At 39.4% G+C, this 21253-nt stretch overlaps 1 protein-coding gene across 1 annotated transcript in view; it reads left to right on the forward strand.

Moving 5' to 3' along the window:
• Window positions 1-18200, forward strand: part of LOC5578987 (transcription factor grauzone) — a 68620-nt gene extending 50420 nt beyond the window's left edge. The window contains exons 2-5 of the mRNA XM_021857289.1: window positions 12088-12138; window positions 12201-12338; window positions 12398-12601; window positions 17161-18200. Of these exons, the coding sequence (XP_021712981.1) occupies window positions 12088-12138; window positions 12201-12338; window positions 12398-12601; window positions 17161-17908 (1141 nt within the window). The 3' untranslated portion in view covers window positions 17909-18200. The remainder of the gene's footprint in view (window positions 1-12087; window positions 12139-12200; window positions 12339-12397; window positions 12602-17160) is intronic.
• Window positions 18201-21253: the final 3053 nt, after the last annotated feature.

Below are 21253 nucleotides of genomic sequence, written 5' to 3' on the forward strand. Positions count from 1 at the left end.
CAGATAGAAAATAGTCATAAATTACCAGGGGACTGACACGGCTGTCATCCTGCCCTGCATACATATCGGCTCTTCCTAACATCGTTTTGGTACTTCGAGTTTTGGTACCCACTTTCTGGTCGGTTTGCCCTAACCTTGCTCCTGATTTTCGAGTATACGGCTCATACGGTGCTAGTGCTAGATTCTGGCAATTAAACATATCGCATTGAATCGTCGTATTTGATGACGCTTTTCATTAGTGCATCATTTTGTTTAATGTTTTACGCATCACCGTGCCCCCCTGCTAATTTGAACGGTGCCTCATGCAAACCATCGGGATTCATTTTTAGTTTGAACATCTAGTAATCCTAGAACCGTGCTTCTGGTTACCCGTTCGGCTGTTCTGTTTTGATTATGCATTCAGTTCCACAGCGTTCCATTTCACTTTACTCCGTTCCATGAGCTAAATGACGTTTTAACCATTTTCAATCTGAACGATGTGCAAATTAGCGAGGTACAGATTAAAAAGTGTTCAGATTAAATGTGGTCAAACCAATGGAGGAACCCGGTATCACAGACAAACAGACGTCACACTCTCATCATAGTCCATCGACCACCTTTTTAACGATCGATTCAAAAATATGGTAGGTGGCCAATCCACCATCCGCAGCGCTCGCATCGTTTTTGTTCGTGTTTGACGTTTACACACTACCGCCATCTGTTGGCCTGTCGGCCAAACACACCAATTTTAGCATTGGGCGTACATGTCCTCGTGACTATGATTTTGATCGAGATTTGTTCTAAGTGTTACGTCTGTTTGTCTGTGCCGGTATAATAATAGAAATAATAAACCATAGAAGAATAATGTCGTTGGTGTTCCCTTTGTTCTCGCTCAGAAACATGTTGGGTACATAAGTGTCAAACTGCATACATTTTCGCGTTGACATTTATAGCCCCGCCTATCTCCGCCAGCAAAAGATGTTCCTGCTGCGACGCCAGCGACATTCTTCTTCTATGGTTTATTATTTCTATTGGTATAATTGATGTCTCCTACCCATAAAAACATATGTTTTGTCCCTCCCAAAATAATCAAAACAAGAACACTGGACGCCATGTTGAATTGATGTTGGGTTGGTAAATATTGGCTCAAGACACCCCTCTGTAAATTACTAAAATTTAGTGATTGTGTGACTACCCGTGTTTCTGAGTAGTATTTAGTTGAGTTTACTACACGAAAAAAAAATCCGTGGTTAAAATTACTATTTTAGCTGAATACGCCCATTCTTGAAACTACCATGGAATTTCAGACCAATTTACTATATTTACGGTACATCCCACCACATTATTGATACGTTTGACAGAAATAATTTACAACAATCTGATTTCTATCCATCGATTTTATTGATGTTTTTCGGTGAACAAATAAAACATTGCATTATTGTTTGCGTGACGTTTCGGCCTACTGTACTATTTCGACCATCTTCAGACGCATATCAATCACCGCAGCTGAAACTACCTCCTTCCAATCCTGCTGGGAGCTGGGAGATCACGTACAATAACGTTAGCTGGAGCTGGGAGATCACGTACAACAACAACGTTAATGCAATGTTTTATTTGTTCACCGAAAAACATCAATAAAATCGATTGATATCAATCAGCGGCGATGAAACCCAAAAAAAACTGATTTCGACTATAGGCATGGTAAAATCAAGTGCATTTCTGGTCTGCTGAAAATTGCCGGTGCGCGCTTAAATTAACCCCCTGAAATGGTAATATTTACCGCACAATATTTTTGCGTGTACATAATCGGTAGTAAACACTTATATAGAGCGCTGCATATGACGAGCCTAACCTCACTTATTTGACAGCTGCTGGTCCTGTTGTTTACGTTTCGGACTCGTTTTTTCCATCATTTTTTCATCTTCGCATTTCTATCACCAGCATGCTGATGGTGACGATTTTCCACGGTAGGAAGATAGAATACTACGATCCGTGGGTATCTGCAGTGGATTTGACCTCTCCTCGCAGCAAACTTTCACGAAATTAAGAATGATTCGAAAAAAGTACTAAGTCCAAACTGTAAACAACAGGACCAGTACCTGTCAAAATTGATGCGTGACGTCACAGTGCAGTGGAGTATGGGGAACACGAGTCGAACATGTTTGTGTCATTTCTCTGTCTACACCTTTCGAACATACTACAAACAACGCGTTGCTACACGGGAATAAATTCGCCCATTCTTGAAACTACCATGGAATTTCAGACCAATTTACTATGTTTACAGTACATCCCACTACATTACTGGTACATTTGACAGAAATAATTTACAACAATCTGATTTCGACTACAGACATGGTAAAATCAAGCGTATTTCTGGTCTGCTGAAAATTTCCGGTACACTGAAACAAGCGTTGCAGTAATGAGAACCATGAACGTGTTTTTAAATTTACTATTCCAACCACGATTGAGCTATCATGAACGCTGTTTATTTGCGTTTTGTTCCCTCTCAATCCAACCGCGACGATAGCCGAGCGGCTAGCGTTCGCGTTTGACAATCGCCAGATCCTCGGTTCGATTCTGGTCTGCTGCAAGTTTTTAACCATGATATAGTAATTTTTACTATACAAATGGTGCCATGGTAAAATTGAATGCACAAAATATTCTAAATAAATGCGAATTTAGTCTGCACAAATCAAGTGGCGTTGTGTATTTAATTTAACCCTCTGATATAGTATTATCAACCGCAACGCTGTTCTCAGTGTACGAGCGCTTAAGTTAATTCCCTAAAATAGTAGTTTTTACCGCACAATTTTTTTGCGTGTATGAATAAATTTATTCATATTACCTTAAGGTAGCATTTACTACAAACCTACTGGTAGTTAGTTTCAGAGGTTGCTACACATGCTTTGAGATTGTTGAAATGAATGGAATCATTAAAATTTGAGTAAATATCATTAAAAAACGATGTCAGCTTTGATATTTCAAAAGATATTTTGAGATTTCCGTAGAAATTTTGATATTTCAAAAAGAATTTTGAGATTCAGGTAAGGTAATATTGAATTTATTTGAGAGATCTGGTATTCTTTCTGGTGTTACGTCCCAACTGGGACAGAGCCTTATTTTCAGCTTAGTGTTCTTATGAGTACTTACACAGTTTTTGACTGAGAGCTTTCAATGTCAATAGGGTCCTAAAATGTTTAATGGATTCTTGTTTTTTATTTATTAACACAAAAGAACATGTTACTGCAACTACTTTAGCAATTTTTCCCGCTCAAATAACGGCTGTATCATGTTTAAACTTAAATTTAAAAATTGGGTTTATAAATGAACCTTGACACTTTTGATCGTGTTTGACGTTCGCTTAATCGACAAAAACACCACAGGGGTTTTAGTTTTAACACTGGGGTTGTTCCTATCGTTCCTATCTGACATTTCGGAAGGGACACGGAAAACAAAATACACCCAAAATTTGAGTTTAAGCCAAGGGGTGTGACAAAATTTAAAATAAACATAAAATGTTTTTTTTTTTTGACTCAAACTCCTGGAAAACATTAAAAAATTGAGTAAACATGTGTTCTTGGCCTAAACCTAGGGGAACGACACTCATCTGTTTCGTTTCAATTTTCGTGGGATATGCCCCCATTGCATTTCAGTTTCCAAGTTATCTCCAAATTAATTCCATTTTATCGGATTTTTCACATTTTATCCATTTTCAAGGTTTTTACAAGTTTTTACTGATTTTCTGACTTCTGCTGATTAGTTTTCACAGTAAATAAAATGATAATAATCGACAAAATCCGAAATAATCCCACATATCTCATAAAATGAGCAAATTCGTTTCGAACCGCCCAATAAGGCTATCCATGAGGACTTTCCGCGATAGGACTGACAGCTAAAAGTGTGCATGCAACTGAAGCGAAGGGGTAAACAAAACATGCGAGTGTTATCAGAGCTTTACTTTTTCTTTTGTAATCGAACGGTCACTCCAATCGCGAAAAGTCAAAAACTCATGGTAAACAAAAAACCAGCTGATCGCAGCTGTCTCATGGATTGCCTTATACGGAGCGAAAATAGTCGACGTTGAATTTGACAGTTCTCTCCCTTATGTTTCTCTATCTCTCTCCTTTTGGGGTCATGCACAAATTACGTCACGCTCCAAGGGGGGGAGGGGGTCGAGCCAAGCGTGACAAGCCTTGCAAAATTTTCGGAGAACTCATACAAAAAGTGGGACAAAGGGGGGGAGGGGGTCGAAAAAGTGAAAATTTAGCGTGACATAATTTGTGTACCATCCCTTTCAACGAAAACATATGTTGCTAGCCATAATTATTTATACGCGATTGCATTGCAAAATACATGACGTTGGTGTCCAGAACCACAGGTATAACAATTTCAATCAAATATCAAATCAAATATTTAATATCAGCGTTGTAGCCAACATGGCCAAAACACTAAAACTGCAATGATTTTGATCGTAGTCAGATCGGAGTTTAAACTGAAGCAACAATGACTCGGATTTAATACAACTGGGGAGTAAATGGCAATCATTCCTGCCATGGGTATGTAATATACAAGTGGAAAATGATGTACTTATCACTTTCCTTCTGAAAAGGGTTCTTTCACATATTTGATAACGCTGGAATTGGTCATTTTGGACACCTTCCCACCCACCCCAATGAAATGCTTTTTGTATGGATGGTTTTTGAGTTTTTTTTTCTATCTTTATTAACGAGATTTTTAGCCCTGGGCTAGTTCATCTCGGGACCAACGGCTTTACTTCCCTTCCGAAGGAAGTCGCACTAATTTTTTTTTGTGACTATCTCGGGGATGGGATTCGATCCCAGGTCCTCGGCGTGAGAGGCGTGTGTTCTAACCACTACACCAGGCCCGTCCCCAGCTTTTGAGTTTTTCTATAAGCCGTAATATCATCAGGACACCCACCCACCCCCTCCAGCGTTATGAAATATGTGAATGGGCTCAAAGCTCAGTGAAGAGTTTAAATGCAGAAAACCGATGTGCATCTAGTAAAAATAGTAGACGGCTCAGTCTCTGATGTGAGTCAAGCAAAAAAAAATCCTAATTTATTTCAACCACCTCTGCCGTCTACTATCTTGCAGACCCTCGGGATCAACATGAACTCACTACATATATTTAAACAATTCGGAGTGTGCTTTAGGTTTGATTGGTGCTATTTATTGTTAATATCCTTTTAAATCAAATTTAAAAAGTAATATTGTCGCACCACCACCAAACCGGATCGCGCCAGTGAGACTCGCGACGCGCCTCAACACGCCGCCTTTTTAAATCAGTTTTTTAGTGTGGCGCTGCATTCTTACAATTTTTATGAACACAGCGCACTATTCACATATTAGCTGCGACGCTCCGGGCCCGAGAAAACAATAATTTTAAATAAATGTTGGTCTTGATTTCTACCGGATACATAATAAATTGCTTTGCTTTTGGTATTCTCCAACAGCAAACAATCGTCCGCCTCCAACAGTTCGCCACGTGTACGGAATGAAACGAAAACGAAGCAAAACAAAACAACAAACTCGACAAAATACGACATTTGTGTTCTAGGGATGTGCATCGATTTTGATCGATGTGATGAATTATCAGCGATTTTATCGGAATTTCGGAACGGAACGATTTATTTTTCATTTTACCTATTTTGTTCACATTTCAATTCATTTCATGTCGCACGTGGATTAATGCAGATTATGCCCGAAAATGGAGATTAACTTGAAGTGTCGTTCCCCTCGGCCTAAACTTACACGCTAAGAAAATAAAATACTAGTTGGCATAAATACCATTCTAAAACCATATTCGGTCTGTTCACCCCTTGGAATGCATATTTCTGGAATATGATTTCATAGTATAAAAATCGTTTAATAATCGTAATGCTTATCACGCTCCTATTTCTATACCGCCGTTATTCTTTTGTTTACAAAAAATCTGAATCAAATATATGTGAAGATGAACTGAAAATTCAATACGAATAGAATAAAACAAACTATATCCCATTTATTTATTTAATCATCATGTTCGTCATTAAAATAACATGTTATTCACTTTGGATAATACTAATTTGAAATGTACACTCTCATACTTGGACACTCCTCATCTTCCCATCGTGTTTCCGGGCTCCTTTGTTCTAGCGTATGGTTCATCTTGTTTGGTGTCCATTTTAAGATCCCCTGCCTCATGGGAATTTTGCCGGATGCCGGGTGGAAACTATCCTGTAACCGATTGAAAACTTTCAACCACAATTCATGAGTAAACATACAATCTAACTTACAATACGTCGGCCTTTTCATCGCTTTTAATCTTATCGTCCTCCTGGAGGAATCTGACTTTTTGGGTCGGTCAATAAATCGCCATTCCGGACGGCGAAAAATGTTTCCGGCGTTTCTAATACGTTTTGGTCACTACCACAGGACTGTATTACTTCAATCACGGCTATTTTATTGTCGGCGCGGTAGAGAGTTAGAATCGGTTTCTCGCTGAAGTTGGAATTTTCTCAGATTCTATGCGAGATACCTAACTTCGGAAGTGGTGCATTTGATTCGCATCTGGATGCGCTCTAATGCGTCCTACTTCCGAAGTAGGGTATCTTGCATGGATACCGAGAAAAATCCATTTTCGGCGAACTGCATGTTCTAATGATTGACCGAACTTACAATAATTTGTTTCCAACTGTCCGATCAAGGAGAAAAACTTAATATTCACAACCACACAGGAAAATTTTTCCTCCGGCCATCTTGGTATACCGAAACTGAAACAAAAAAAAATCGAAGTCCCAAGTGTAGCAACAAGCAACACAAATGCATGACAAAAAATAATTTCCAAATATGCATCGCCTAGTATAAAAAATATATTGGAAATGCATAATTAATATAATTTGTAAATAATAAACACCTTAAATGAAACACAAAAAATAAATAGCAATCTAATTAGCATTTTGCATTTTCTCCGTGTATGCGTTTGGCACTAACATTGGGGCAGGGCTTTAGGACCCTATTGACCATTTTGCATGTGAATATCGTGTGGCAGGTACGAAGATACTCATTATGATGATTAAGTTCAATCTGAAATTACGATGATTATGTTGTTTCTAAGTGATTCTCGGATGTCGGATGAATTTCAGCTAATTATTAGGTAATTCTTAATTGGGTCCTAAAGCCCTGTCCCAATTTTACTGCCAAACGCTTAAGTTTAGGCCAAAAACACATGTTTACTCAATTTTCTAATGTTTTCCGTTGGTTTAAGCCCAAAATTTTTTTTATTAGATTTTGTCACATCTTTTGGCTTTGAGTTTAATTTTGGGTGTATTTTGTTTTCCGTGTCCCTTACGAAATGTCAGATAGGAACAACCCCAGTGGTCGAACTAAAACCCCTGTGGTGTTTTTGTCGACTAAGCGAACGTCAAACATGATCAAAAGTGTCAAGGTTTATTTATGGACCAAATTTATAAATTAAAGTTTAAACATGATATAGCCATTATTTGAGCGGGAAAAATTGCTAAAGTAATTACAGTAACATACTTTTTCGTGTTATTAAATAAAAACAAGATTTTATTACAAATTTTAGGACCCAATTGTATGTAGATTTTTCTATGAAATTCTGGGATTCCGATACATTCTAGATTCGTTATACGTAATATTGATCATCTTATGTTTTTTTTTAAATCCGGCGGCGGTCGAACGCCCGTAGCCGTTATAGCGCACTGACACCCGCAAGGTCAAATGAATGGAAAATCTTTACCGCCTGAATTGAAAGCACGTGGTTTACGCAAAATGACAGCAGTACATCTATGTATTAGTGATAGATATCAGGAGTCACTGAATACGATGAGTGTACTTGCTGTCTAGTTCATGTACTGTACTTCGAAGTTGAAAGTTCTGTATGATCTGTGACCGCTGCGCTCATATTTGGAGACATGGGCAGATAATCGCTATAATTGGATTTATCTTGAGACAGACAACAGTAAGGCTTCCTGGGATTCTTGTGGTAATATTAAAAATCCGCAATCTGGTTCGGTTATGATCTTTTGAAATAATGTTGGTATCTTTTGTTGGAGTATGCAATGATTGTGCCTCGTATGCAAGGCGGCAGCACTGGATGTGTGTACTACACACTGTGTAGCTGTATGAGTGAGGCGGTGCTGAAGGCAGTCGCAGCGGCGGCAGCGAGTGCGCCAAATAGGACGAAGAAAGGGAGAATGGAAAGTTTGCCATTCATCCGTAATGTGATTCTCGATCCGTTCAGACGTGTGTAGGTATTAAAGTTCTCGTAGCGTGTAGTAGTTAATGTGTAGTTGTTTCTTTCCTATCGAAATCATGGTTCCGCGTTCTGCTTCGGTGACCCTGTTCTGCATTGTGGTGTGTCAACCTCTGCCCAACAGGTTATTGGCCCAGCAGTGCCGAAGGGAAGTTTCCGGATTGCGTAGGAAAAAGGTTGCAAGAGAGCGAAGGTGATCACGCCGTGTGTGTGCGTTGTTTCTCCGCGGTGGTGAATTTGCTACGACAAAATGGCGGATGTGAACAAGTTTGCGTTTGCTAGACTGAACAATCAGAACTGGCAAATATGGAAGTTCCGGATGGAGATGCTCCTGACCAGGGAGGAGCTGTGGTATGTGGTCGGTGATGCGAGGCCAGCTGTAGTGACCGATAAGTGGACAAAGGACGACCGGCAAGCTCGTGCCGCTATCGGATTGTGTATCGAAGACAATCAGTTCGGTTTGGTGAAAGAAGCGGACAGTGCGAAAGCTTTCTGGGATGGATTGAAAACTTACCACGAGAGGAACACGGTCACGTCGCGTGTGTCTTTGTTAAAGAAGCTTTGCAGTTTGAATCTCATGGAAGGTGGTGATCTCGAGTGCCATTTAGTAGTGTTGGAAGACTTATTCGATCTTTTGTCGAATGCGGGGCAACTGCTGGAAGAGTCGCTGCGGATTGCGATGATCCTGCGCAGCTTGCCCGACTCCTACGGAACATTGGTCACGGCTTTGGAAAGTCGTGCGGATGCGGACATCACGATGCAGCTCGTGAAGTCGAAGCTGATCGATGAGTTCGAGCGTCGAAGAGAGCGTTCCGGTGAAATCTCGCGGAACATTATACTAATACTAAAGGACCTATCTAACATTGAGAGGCTCTCTTTGTTTACTTTCTCTTTCATTAATAACTGAGTCACATTAACCTCCTCTGTTGCGTTTTTTGTATGAAACGCTAGTCAAGGAAACTGACTTTCGATCTATAGTGAAAAGCTTCCCAAAATCTTTAGTATTCCACTGTTATAATCAAAAGAGAACGAGAGAGGAGAGAATCTCTCATTTTCACATAGGTCCTTTAGTAATGTTCCGCGAGAAATGTGTGAGACGAAAGCGATGAAAAGTGTGATAATGCAAAACGAAGTGCAAAGCGTGGGTGGAATCGGTAACAGAGCGCCAGTGAGGAGATACTTCTTTTGCGACAAACCCGGTCATTTGCATCGCAACTGTCGTTCGTTCTTGCTAGCGAAGCAAGAGCTAGAAACAGAGAGAGTGAAGAGAAGAAGAAGAAACCGGACAACAGAGTGCGTGTGAAGCAAAATGCGAAGCAAGTAAAGGACGAAAATTGTGGTGCCAGTAGTGTGTGCTTTATGGGTGGAGTGAATCAGCAAAAGTGCTGGTACATTGACAGTGGAGCGAGTCGGCACATGACCGTGTGGTTACCACCGCAGGTTGTGGCGAAGGCACAGTAATTTGGGGTCCTCAAATAAAAACCGGGAAAATTTTTAAAATTATATCGGGAAAATCGGGAAGAAACGGGAATTTCAAAATGGATATTTGGTGGCCACCCTGCCTGCTTTTCAATAAACCTACCATTTTCGATTAAATGGAGGTACAATTTTCACTCAGGATCGTCTTTTTAATGGAGTTTGAAAAAAGTTACAGTACAAAATACAGTTGACTCTCCACATCTCGATATCGAAGGGACCATCGAGATAGGGAGAGATCGAGACATAGAACACATTTGTAATGACTACTAGATTGAAAAACACTCAGTTACTAGGAAAGTTCAAAACAAACAGATGTCATTTCGTCTTCTTAAATTGTTTTGAATCCTTAAAATTTAGTCTAGTAACCTTTGATAAAGGGCATATCGACATACGGAGAGAAAATCGGGAATGAAAATCACATCGAGATAGGGAGATATCGAGATATGGAGAGTGAAAATATATGCAACATGAAGAGACTGAAGAAATCATCGACATAGGGAGAGATATCGAGATGTAGAACATCGAGATGTGGAAAGTCGACTGTAGTAATTTGTATAATATTATAGAACTGTTTATTGTGATTATGGCTTTATTGTTCTAACAGATTCCATGAGTATTTCCTGGGAATTAGGAATCCGTGGAAGATACAACGGATGAATTCGACTTTGATTGTTCATAAGGGCTTTTCATTATTGCATTCACTTTTCGTAAAGCTCATGTCAGTTATTTCCTCATGAAGTGACAGTGTCGAATTGTAAACAACTGTAACCAAACATTGAACTGTTTTAAATAGACCATTTCCGTCAGATCTAACCCATAGCTTTTGTATTTTTCTTTGAAAGACAATCATTTTTAATGAATATTAACGCTTTTAGATTTTGTTTATATACACTCCTGATGTTCTTATAAATTTTTGAAAACATGGATATTCACCACATTTTGAGATAAAACTCGTCGTGCGTCACAGTTGTTTCAACCCTATGGGCATTCAAAGTGGAGATTTTTCCACAACGTTCATTAACACCCCTGCATTGAATGTTTGTAGACATGATGAAATGTCAAAGCCCACCGTTCCCACAAGCAACAGAACTGACTCGCTCGCCCATATAGAAAAAAAATGAGTAGCAATTTGTTTCGTTTATTGTTTATCGAATTGCTAATTTTTGCCTCCGGAATGATAAGAACTACCCGAAAAATGGTCATCACCACAGAAATGCAAGTACGAAATCCTTCAAGACCACAATAAACATCGCCTTCATCTCGTTGCCTGAAGCTACTGTGGTGCTCCGTGTTAGTCCTCGAAATGGGTTCCGAGAAAGGTCCTGCTCGTTTCCGGTTTTGCGACCGGCGGAATATAGCGCCGAAGATTTTACTGTGCGGTAGAATATTGTTGTAATAGATACCCAGGGGATTTCCGGATCAAAAGATAAAACAATCGAGGAGCTCTTGCAACCTCGAAACGGGAACTCTTCCGGATTGGAATCCAACAGATCCAAAAACGATAAACTGACACGCAGTGAAATTTTTGTCGCCAGTTCTCCACTGGCCACAAAACCAGGAGAGAGCAGGACCCTTGTTGAGAACCATTCAACCGGAACACCACAGCAGCTACATGCGACGGATATGAAGGATCTTCTCGTGATGGTTCTCTTCCACCATCAAATTGTGTAGTAGAACATTAATGATGGCAAATGTTTGATTAAAACAAAAATGCGGAAATATGCATGCTGGCGTAATCAAATTGATGGCTCCGCTGAAGAACTTGTTAACATAGAAATTTCGACGGCCAGCACCAACAATAAGGATTCCGGGATGGATGTTGGGATTCCAGCCACTGTGGAAGTGGCATAATAGGAGGCGATAGATGTTGCTAGACATAACCTCCAAACTTCAAATAAAAATAATGTCAACGATTCCTGCAGTGAATGACAACTCCTTATAACAAAATGTAAACAATTCCTGCAGGGAATGTCCAAGAGCAGGATAGTTAGTTGACCATGACGAAAGAGCAACATAGATAGCGTTTGTTTTCGTGACGTCACCGACGTCACCATACACAAATTCGAAGATCAACAAAGTGTAGACCGCGGAGGAACAGCTTATCAAAATTCACCACAACGTGGAGATAAATTCAAAGGGGAAATAGGGGTTCCTTAAAACATCGGAGAGATATAAATTCTAGGAAACCGTGGGGTGAACTAGTGTGCCGCCAGTTTTTCGTTGTTTTTCAATAGTTAGAGGCTTCAAAACATATGAGTTCCTTTGGAGAGTTGGTCCAGTAAATTAAAAGAAAGCTTACGAGCAAATAAAATTTTTTCACGGAAATGGTCTATTGTTTTTTTTTTTCTGTAGGTTTTATAATCTGCAATGCGCTATATGCAAGGATAAGCTGGTCCGATTTAAGTAAGTTTCACAAGTTTTCGTTGAAAACAGTATTTCAGTACGGCCAAAATTTACCATTTCAGAACTCTTACGGAGCTGTACATCCACTTTGAATCGAATCATGAACAAGCAGGATACGTAACTTGTTGCCAGACGAAGATTCATCGTTATCCATCTCTGATTATGCATATGGCTCGACATATTCAACCGGAAGCCTTCAAGTAATACTTATATTGTTAATCTAATTCATGAATTATTTCCAAGGGTAGTATCCTTCTAGGTGTGACATTTGCGGATACATGGTTACCAGGCCACGGTTTTTGCCAACTCATCGACAAACCCATTTACCTGAAGAGGAAAAACCATACGGCTGTGAGCATTGTCCGAAGCGATTCTGTTGGAAACGGGCATTGCAGATTCATGAAAATTCGCATAAGGCACCAGCGGAAAGGATTGTCTACAACTGTTCCATATGTGAGAAAACGTAAGTGATTATAGGGTCCATCCCGTTAGACATAATGCTGTTTACAATCATTTGGCATAATTTGAAAAGAAACTACAGAGGTACAGTAATGTCCAGGGTCATTCAGTACGTCAAAAAATCTCATCAATCATTTTTAGGTGTCATGGTGTTGACATATATAAGAGACCGTACATTATAATGTATACTTACGTAAGGGTTTATGTATTAGTTTTTTTTACATTTTCATCGTAATAGGCTGTTTTTCATCACGCCAATCTGCCATGGAAAGGCCTACTTTCCAGCACTGATTTATGCAGTGCGGTAATGGATCATTAAAATAACCAAAACGGCCGCTATGGAAAGCATAGATAGCGCCACCGTAGCCTTGTGTGTTTGACAGAACAGCAATGCTGTCACAGTGTTAAATCGCATATACAGTGGCGCCTTTGTTTTAATGCGGTGAGCACTGACAAAAACTACATTCAATGTTCCATAGTCATTACGCAACTGAAATCATTTGCATCCCAACATGATTTCAGATATCCCCAAATGCTCTTCTACCAAATTGCAAGAAATGTTGTACGTAACTCGTTGCAGAACTCGGTTTTTATAGCACTCGTTGTAGTTATCCAACTCGGCAAGCCGTGTTGGATAAATTTAAGACTAGTGCTGTAAAAATAATCATTCTTCAACTTTTTCCGTAAACTAATATTACATAATCGCTTGGAAACCATTTTTGGCCCATAGTGGGGCAAAGATTCGAGGCATATATTATCCTGCGGGAAAAATGCATATTGCCTGAAATCGACATATTATTCTTTAAATTTAGCGAAATATATATAAACGTGCAAAAAAAAGAGTGCTTTGCGAAGGCTTAAGCTGACATAAGCTGATGAGTTCGTTTCATGCTTGTGATGACACATGTCTGTATCATAGTAACGGACCCATGTTCCGTAACCGATCGTTTGAGAACGTCGCGATCCATTGGAAGCCCGCATTATACAAATCTCGTCCAGCACGTCGTTGGCGAATACTGCTTGGTTTTTCATAACGCAGAAGAATTTCTGTATGTTGAGATTACTATTCCGTTAATTACTTTTACTTATGCACAAATAGTTGTTTCGAAGTAAAATTAAGTTACGCCAACACTTATTTTTTTTTCTATCTTTATTAACGAGATTTTTAGCCCTGGGCTAGTTCATCACGGGACCAACGGCTTACTTCCCTTCCGAAGGAAGTCGTCACTGAAATATTTTTAGTGACTATCTCGGGGATGGGATTCGATCCCAGGTCCTCGGCGTGAGAAGCATGTGTTCTAACCACTACACCAGGTCCGTCCCCAACACTTAATTAACTTCAAATAAAATACACACCCTTCATTGATTCAGCTATCCACTCGTTCTTTTTTTGTCAGTAGCGATAGGGGTAGCATTGGGACTTTTAATCTACCCTAAGCTCCTTCCCTACATTTGTCCACAGACAAACAGACGTCACACTCTCATCATAGTCCATCGACCACCTTTTTAACGATCGATTCAAAAATATGGTAGGTGGCCAATCCACCACCCGCAGCGCTCGCATCGTTTTTGTTCGTGTTTGACGTTTACACACTACCGCCATCTGTTGGCCTGTCGGCCAAACACACCAATTTTAGCATTGGGCGTACATGTCCTCGTGACTATGATTTTGATCGAGATTTGTTCTAAGTGTTACGTCTGTTTGTCTGTGGTAAAACTATGATAAGACTTGAAATGCTACTAAAGTGGTTGAAGTGAAGAACGAAATAGTTTTATTAAAAGCTCCTCATTCCCCATTTCATTTCATCAGTCACTGTCACATAATTACCACACTTTTGTTTTTGACACTATCACTTATACCACCGATTATCACTCATTAACTTCCGTAAAACACATCATATATGTATACTTTCCATTTTATCACTTCACTATCACAACTACAATTTTTAAGACAATAACGTCACAATACTTTCATAATTCATTTTTATTACCATTTCCCATCTGTTATCATTAATAAATTAAAGAAAGATAATCGAACTATGATTAAGAAACTTACAGAAAAAATAAAATCACTTCGATCAATTCTACTGCACTTGCTGTCACTTTTATCACGAATGGATCATTGAAGGTAGTTTTTGCAAGTGCTCACCGCATCAAAACAAAGGCGCCACTGTACACGGGAAAAAATTCTGTAGTAAAAAATACTATTTTAGCTGACTACGCCCATTCTTGAAACTACCATGCAATTTCAGACCAATTTACTATGTTTACAGTACATCTCACCACATTACTGGTACATTTAACAGAAATAATTTACAACAATCTGATTTCGACTACAGACATGGTAAAATCAAACGCATTTATGGTCTGCTGAAAATTGCCGGTGCGAGCGCTTAGGTTAACCCCCTAAAATGGTAGTTTTTACCACACAATTTTTTTGCGTGTATATGGGATTTAACATTGTGACAGCATTGCTGTTCTGTCAAACACACAAGGCTACGGTGGCGCTATCTATGCTTTCCATAGCGGCCGTTTTGGTTATTTTAATGATCCATTCAGAGAAATGATTGCAGAATGTATTATAACCATCAATAAACTAGTAGGGTTTATATTATCATTATTATGTAGGTACGTGTGTATTTGATTTGAAGTTCCCTGGCCAAGATCGCAGGGGTTGACGGTGCCAAAGTAGAAGGTGCACCATAATAATATCCGTCTGTGAAACATATCATCTTCCCAATGGTCTAATCCACCGGTGTACTAAATTCACTCGGTCTGAAAATTGTGACACTTGAGCGGGGCACGCTTCTGTATGCTCCCCACATGTTTCGGACCCGCTCAAGTGTCAAAATTCTTGAACCGAGTGAATTTAGTACGCCGGTGGGTTAGACCATACTTTGGCGCACCTCTAACGGTTCATGCACGTTCATGATTTATCATGAATTTATCATCCTTTGTACTAATCAGTAATTTATCATCCTTTGTACTAATCAGTAATAATGGTTAAGTTTCAAAGCTAACGTGCGATCAATAATTTTATGATGCAACATAAGAATGGGTGTTTGGTGAAACTGTGAGTTATACTCGTCGTTATAAAATAAGTGATTATGTAAGTGCTAATAACGATATTTGAAGAAATGTATGGTGATGAATATGGCATTAGAAGTGATTGTGACAGTTTTGCTTGGTTCGATTTGTTAGTTCGATTCTTGCCTAGAAGATGTGTAACTTTTTCGCAAATTTCACATCATTTGTCCATTTAATCCAATTGTAATGCTTAGTTTACGGTAGTTGTTCAAACTTCCACTCGGCTGTTTAGCCATAACACGGTGGAATTATTATTAAAAAAGTAGTGTGTATTTAAAAAAAATGCCTGTCGTAAAGGTGTCAATTTTGTGTGTTTCAGTCTACGAACTTTGCTCCCGCACTGGTTCCAAACTCTCGCCCCACTCATGGGGCAAAATTCGTTTAAGACAATAAATTTTAAAACAGTTACATATTATTAAACATGGGTACATATTTTGACACTAGTTCGTTCAGCAGAATCGTAGCCAATATGTTGAAGGCATACTGTGTAATATTAATATTTTTTCTTAATGGATCATTGAAGGTAGCTTTTGCAAGTGCTCACCGCATCAAAACAAAGGCGCCACTGTATATGGTATTTAACATTGTGACAGCATTGCTGTTCTGTCAAACACACAAGACTACGGTGGCGCTATCTATGTTTCCCATAGCGGCCGTTTTGGTTGTATTAATGATCCATTTTGTTTTAGTTATGTCAATAATTTGTAAAACAATCATTTTAGTTAATTTTTTCTAGCATTTGAATTGGGTCCTAAAATTTGTAATAAAATCTTGTTTTCATTTAATAACACGAAAAAGCATGTTACTGTAATTACTTTAGCAATTTTTCCCGCTCAAATAATGGCTCTATCATGTTTAAACTTTAATTTAAAAAGTTGGTCCATAAATGAACCTTGACACTTTTGATCATGTTTGACGTTCGCTTAGTCGACAAAAACACCACATGGGTTTCAGTTCGACCACTAGGGTTGTTCCTATCTGACATTTCGTAAGGGACACGGAAAACAAAATACACCCAAAATTTGAGTTTAAGCCAAATGATGTGACAAAATCTAATAAAAATGTTTTTGGGCTTAAATTAACGGAAAACATTAGACAATTGAGTAAACATGTATTTTTGGCCTAAACCAATTCACGAAAAAATAAAAACAGTGAACAATGTATGTTAAAATCCAACTCTAAAGTGCTGTGAAAATTTCATCAAAATCGTTCAATAAATAACTTAGATCTAACCCACTAAAGTTGAGCATTTTATCTGTAGATTTGAAAAGTTGCAAATGTATTGATCAACACTCTATGCTTGTGAACAGTTTATCAATACCCCTTTGCATACTGAATTCCACGCTTTTAAGAACTACCCAAGTGTGTACCGTTATGCTAAATGATATTATGCTAAACAGGGTTGACCCATGAAAAGTAGCAGTGTTCTCTTGTATTGTTAGTTAAAATATGATTTAATCAATGTTCATTTTTCAGATACGACACGCCAGGAGGCCTATCGGCACACAAACGTAACGTCCATCTAACCCCATTATCCGCCAAGGTGCCACATGTTTGCGAAGTTTGCGCAAACAGTTTTGCCACCAGTTCGGGGCTGAAGGAGCACATGCGTACAATCCATCAGCCGCAAGAGAAGGTGTTGGTACAGTGTCCAGAGTGTTCCAAGTGGTTGATGAACAGCCGCTGCTTGAAAATTCATATGCAACTGCACAGGAAAGATGACTATGAATGCGACTTGTGTGACTACAAGACCAAAAAGGCTCCTCTTCTAAAGCGACACCATATAACGCATCACCAGCAGGAAAGGCCATTTGCATGTGATGAGTGCGATAAAACGTTTAAGCATAAACGAGCCCTAACTATCCACAAGGGTACCAAACACACTGGAGATAGCAATGGTTTCAAGTGCAATTTCTGCGATCGAACGTTTAAAAGTTCGACCAATTTCTATACCCATCGGAAGAATCGTCATCCAGTCGAGCTTGCCGCCATGAAGGAACAGGCGGAAGCAGAGAAGAAGCTACAACGTATCAGAGCCGGTATCGAACCGGATGATGTTCCCCTAGCGGAGGAATCCACGATAACGACCACTCCAGATGGGACACGAATCATTACCATAAACAGTAGGAAGTATAGCATGAACGAGCCTATGAACACGATGATTGTTCTGGATATCAGTGGAGAACCGATTCAGACTGCCAGTGAAACAGAGCAAGCCGACTAGTGTGAATGACCAAAAGGCGCGAACAGCTTTTTTGGCCTAACGCATGTCCCTTATTTGTATGAAACGTGCTGTAAATAGAATATGTGTCACCCTACTACTACTTTCTGTGGAGTATAGTAAATGTAGCTAGCGCTGAACTGGTCTTCACATTATGCATCGCAATTCCAGAACTGAAAAAAAACGTACGAATTGAATGAACGTTTTTCCATACAAAATGGTCAAATTTAAAAGCATGGATCTCGACTTTTTTGCACCGATTGACCCTGATTTCTTACCGCTGCGTGGATATATTGTTAAAAGAAATTGGAATTCAGTTGTGATTTTATTCAGAATATATCTGATCCATGTAGCAAATCACCCCTTTAAGTGATGTGCATCTTACCACAGAGAACAGACGTTCATCTTTTCTCGTCAGCGTGTGTAAAGCATTGTACTGGTTATTTCAAAGTATGTCGTTATGCTCCTGTTACGCGGCGCTGTCGTCAGATTGAGAACGCTACAAATTTGCCGTTTTTTACTCTTTGGCGCTAGTGTCGATATCAAAAATTGCCACTTGTCGCTAGCGTTGCTTTGTGTGTCAATGCATTTCGACGTTCACTAGTGACATCGTGTTGTCGAAACGAATTTGTATGTTGGGCTGTCTGCGTTGGCGGCGCTGATGGTTGATTCGAAGCTTTACACATGGTTCAGATGAAATTTTGTTCGAGCCTCCATGTCTGTTCTCTGTGATCTTACATACATTCGATTAAAGTAACACATGAAATGTATGTTTTAGGAGATTATACTAATAGGGTAACGACTGTTTATTTCGTTCATAACCGCTAACAATTGGCGCCACCGGCAGAAAGTACAGACAACAATTCAGTTTCTACCACTGGCCGCCGAGCAGCAACACTGATGTTTGTATACCACTCACTGATCGCGCTACGCTGGATTCTCAAATTTCTCAAACTTTCAACACAAGCGCATGGAAAAATGCTAGTTGAGAGCTGTCAAAACGTATGGAAAATAATGAAATACTAAATTACTAGCAATTAGGAAACTGGATCCAAAAAAGTAATGATTAGAAATCAAGTGTAATGTAAATAGATAACTATTTGTGTTTAGTTCATCTGCCATGGTGTTTTCTTTGCTTCAGGATTTCGATTTTACTACACGCAAAAAAATTGTGCGGTAAAAACTACCATTTTAGGGGGTTAACTTAAGCGCTCGCACCGGCAATTTTCAGCAGACCAGAAATGCGCTTGATTTTACCATGTCTGTAGTCGAAATCAGATTGTTGTAAGTTATTTCTGTCAACTGTACCAGTAATGTGGTGGTATGTACCGTAAACATAGTAAATTGGTCTGAAATTCCATGGTAGTTTCAAGAATGGGCGTAGTCAGCTAAAATAGTAATTTTCACCACAGAATTTTTTCCCGTGTACCAATGAAAAAGAGCCATTTATTGCCTTTTCAGTCTTGCATATCGCCCTATTGAAAAAAATATATACATCTAAACATACAAACATGAGCTGAAAAATGTGTATCGAAAATATTCATATCACAAATACTTTACAAAGCTTAATGCTGTGAGGGACGGGTTTTCCTAATATTTCAATACCCCAAACTCAAATACTAACATTCAGCAACGGGTTGCATTATCCATCTGTGCATTGCATCATTCATGTGTATAAAAGCAGCACGCTACGGAGGGAGCGCTCATTCTATTGGCGAAATTCATCGAGTGAAGATCGGTCGCAAAGGAACCGCCAGCAGCAAGCGATAGCCGATAGGTCTTGCAGTGAAACGAGAGAAGAGGAGCAGCATCGAAACGAGCGTGTGGTCTCGTAACCATCAGTGTCAAGCAGCTTTCGTACCGTCGGGTGATCGTCAATTCAGACAGGACACGCAGCGAGTCGCGAGTTTACCGGCGAGTTTTCACAAAGCGGAGCATCGATCCGAGCGATAGGCCTCGGAGATTTTGTTTCTGGCTTTTTTCAACTGGCTGAAAACAAAGGTTACCAATAGTGTAGGATTGATTTCGCACCGTGTGCAAAATCCCATTTCAAAAATCCATGTAGGTTGGCACATGAATCAAATTGGAACTTTACCTTGAGCACAGATAACAGACGTTGAAGTCCGATTGTAAAACTGTGTAAGACAATTAATGGTCATTTTGAATGGCAACACAAGTAGCAACATCGTGGTGGCGCTGTCATCGCTAAGTTCCCATGACGATGCCAGTGGTGAACATGACATATTTCAAGAAACTGATATTCACCACTGATTGACGCAATTCGCTGTGTGGCGGCGCTAGTGATTGCAAGGAGTTTCAATTTGAATAATTACACAGGTTTTCAGAAAATTTTTGTTCTAGCATAAACATCTGTTATCTGTGCCTTGAGTGTTGCTTACGTGGACGGACCATATGAAGCAAACTAAGAGCATCGACAGGAATTGAATTTTGAAAAAATTGAAGGTATCTTTCACTTATCACTCTCTGTAACAGTCATGATCCTCAGCACATCATGAGAGTCTTTTTATAATCTTCTGCTTCAGCTCTGATTAGATCGGGAATAACAGTGCATTGAATGAATAAAACACCTACCCCAAAGGTAAATAAGCAAGAGAAATAAGTTTTATCATCCCCATTTCTTTGGGGCTCTCGCTCGCAGTTGTTATTTATCAAGCTTGTTACAACTTGCGAAACATTGCTGATCATGGAACGATACAGATGTGATGTCTTTCTTCGCTTGCTATTATCTTGTTTCTAAATCAAATGAGAACGAATTCTGCAATGCCTGAACAACGAGTAATTGCTCATTGCACGGTCACCTCATCAAAAAATCGCTCTCATTCTCTTCTTTTAAAATCTCAAAACAACGGTACCAGTCCCAACTAACATTTAGTACAAATGTAAACATTCTCTAGGCCCTCTTTATACGGCTTTATGCTGAGTAAAGGCGCTGTACATACGAACGAAAGCTTCTATGCGATCCTTTTACCAACAAATCTGGCGAATCTACTCAGCTACTTTTAAGCTGTGTTGGCAGCTCTTATTCATACCGATCATTGCTCTATCTCGACAGTTATACGACAAGTAGCTGTGTAACATCTTCGGAAGGCGCTTTCTCAACCATTTCGCAACTGTTGAATAATTATTATACAGCTTCGCTGTATTATCGATTTAATATCATTTTCAAGCTGTTTCACAGCTTCCGGAATTCATATCATAAGTATCTGAATTTAATGTTCCCAACGTTACCTGCCACCGCTTGGAATCGAACTCACGATCTCTGCATCCACAAGTCTTGACGCTGTCCTTGTTGCCACCACAGTCTATATCGAAAGGCAAAGAAAACAC

Source organism: Aedes aegypti, chromosome 1 (assembly GCF_002204515.2).
Source record: "Aedes aegypti strain LVP_AGWG chromosome 1, AaegL5.0 Primary Assembly, whole genome shotgun sequence".
Lineage (NCBI taxonomy): Eukaryota > Metazoa > Arthropoda > Insecta > Diptera > Culicidae > Aedes > Aedes aegypti.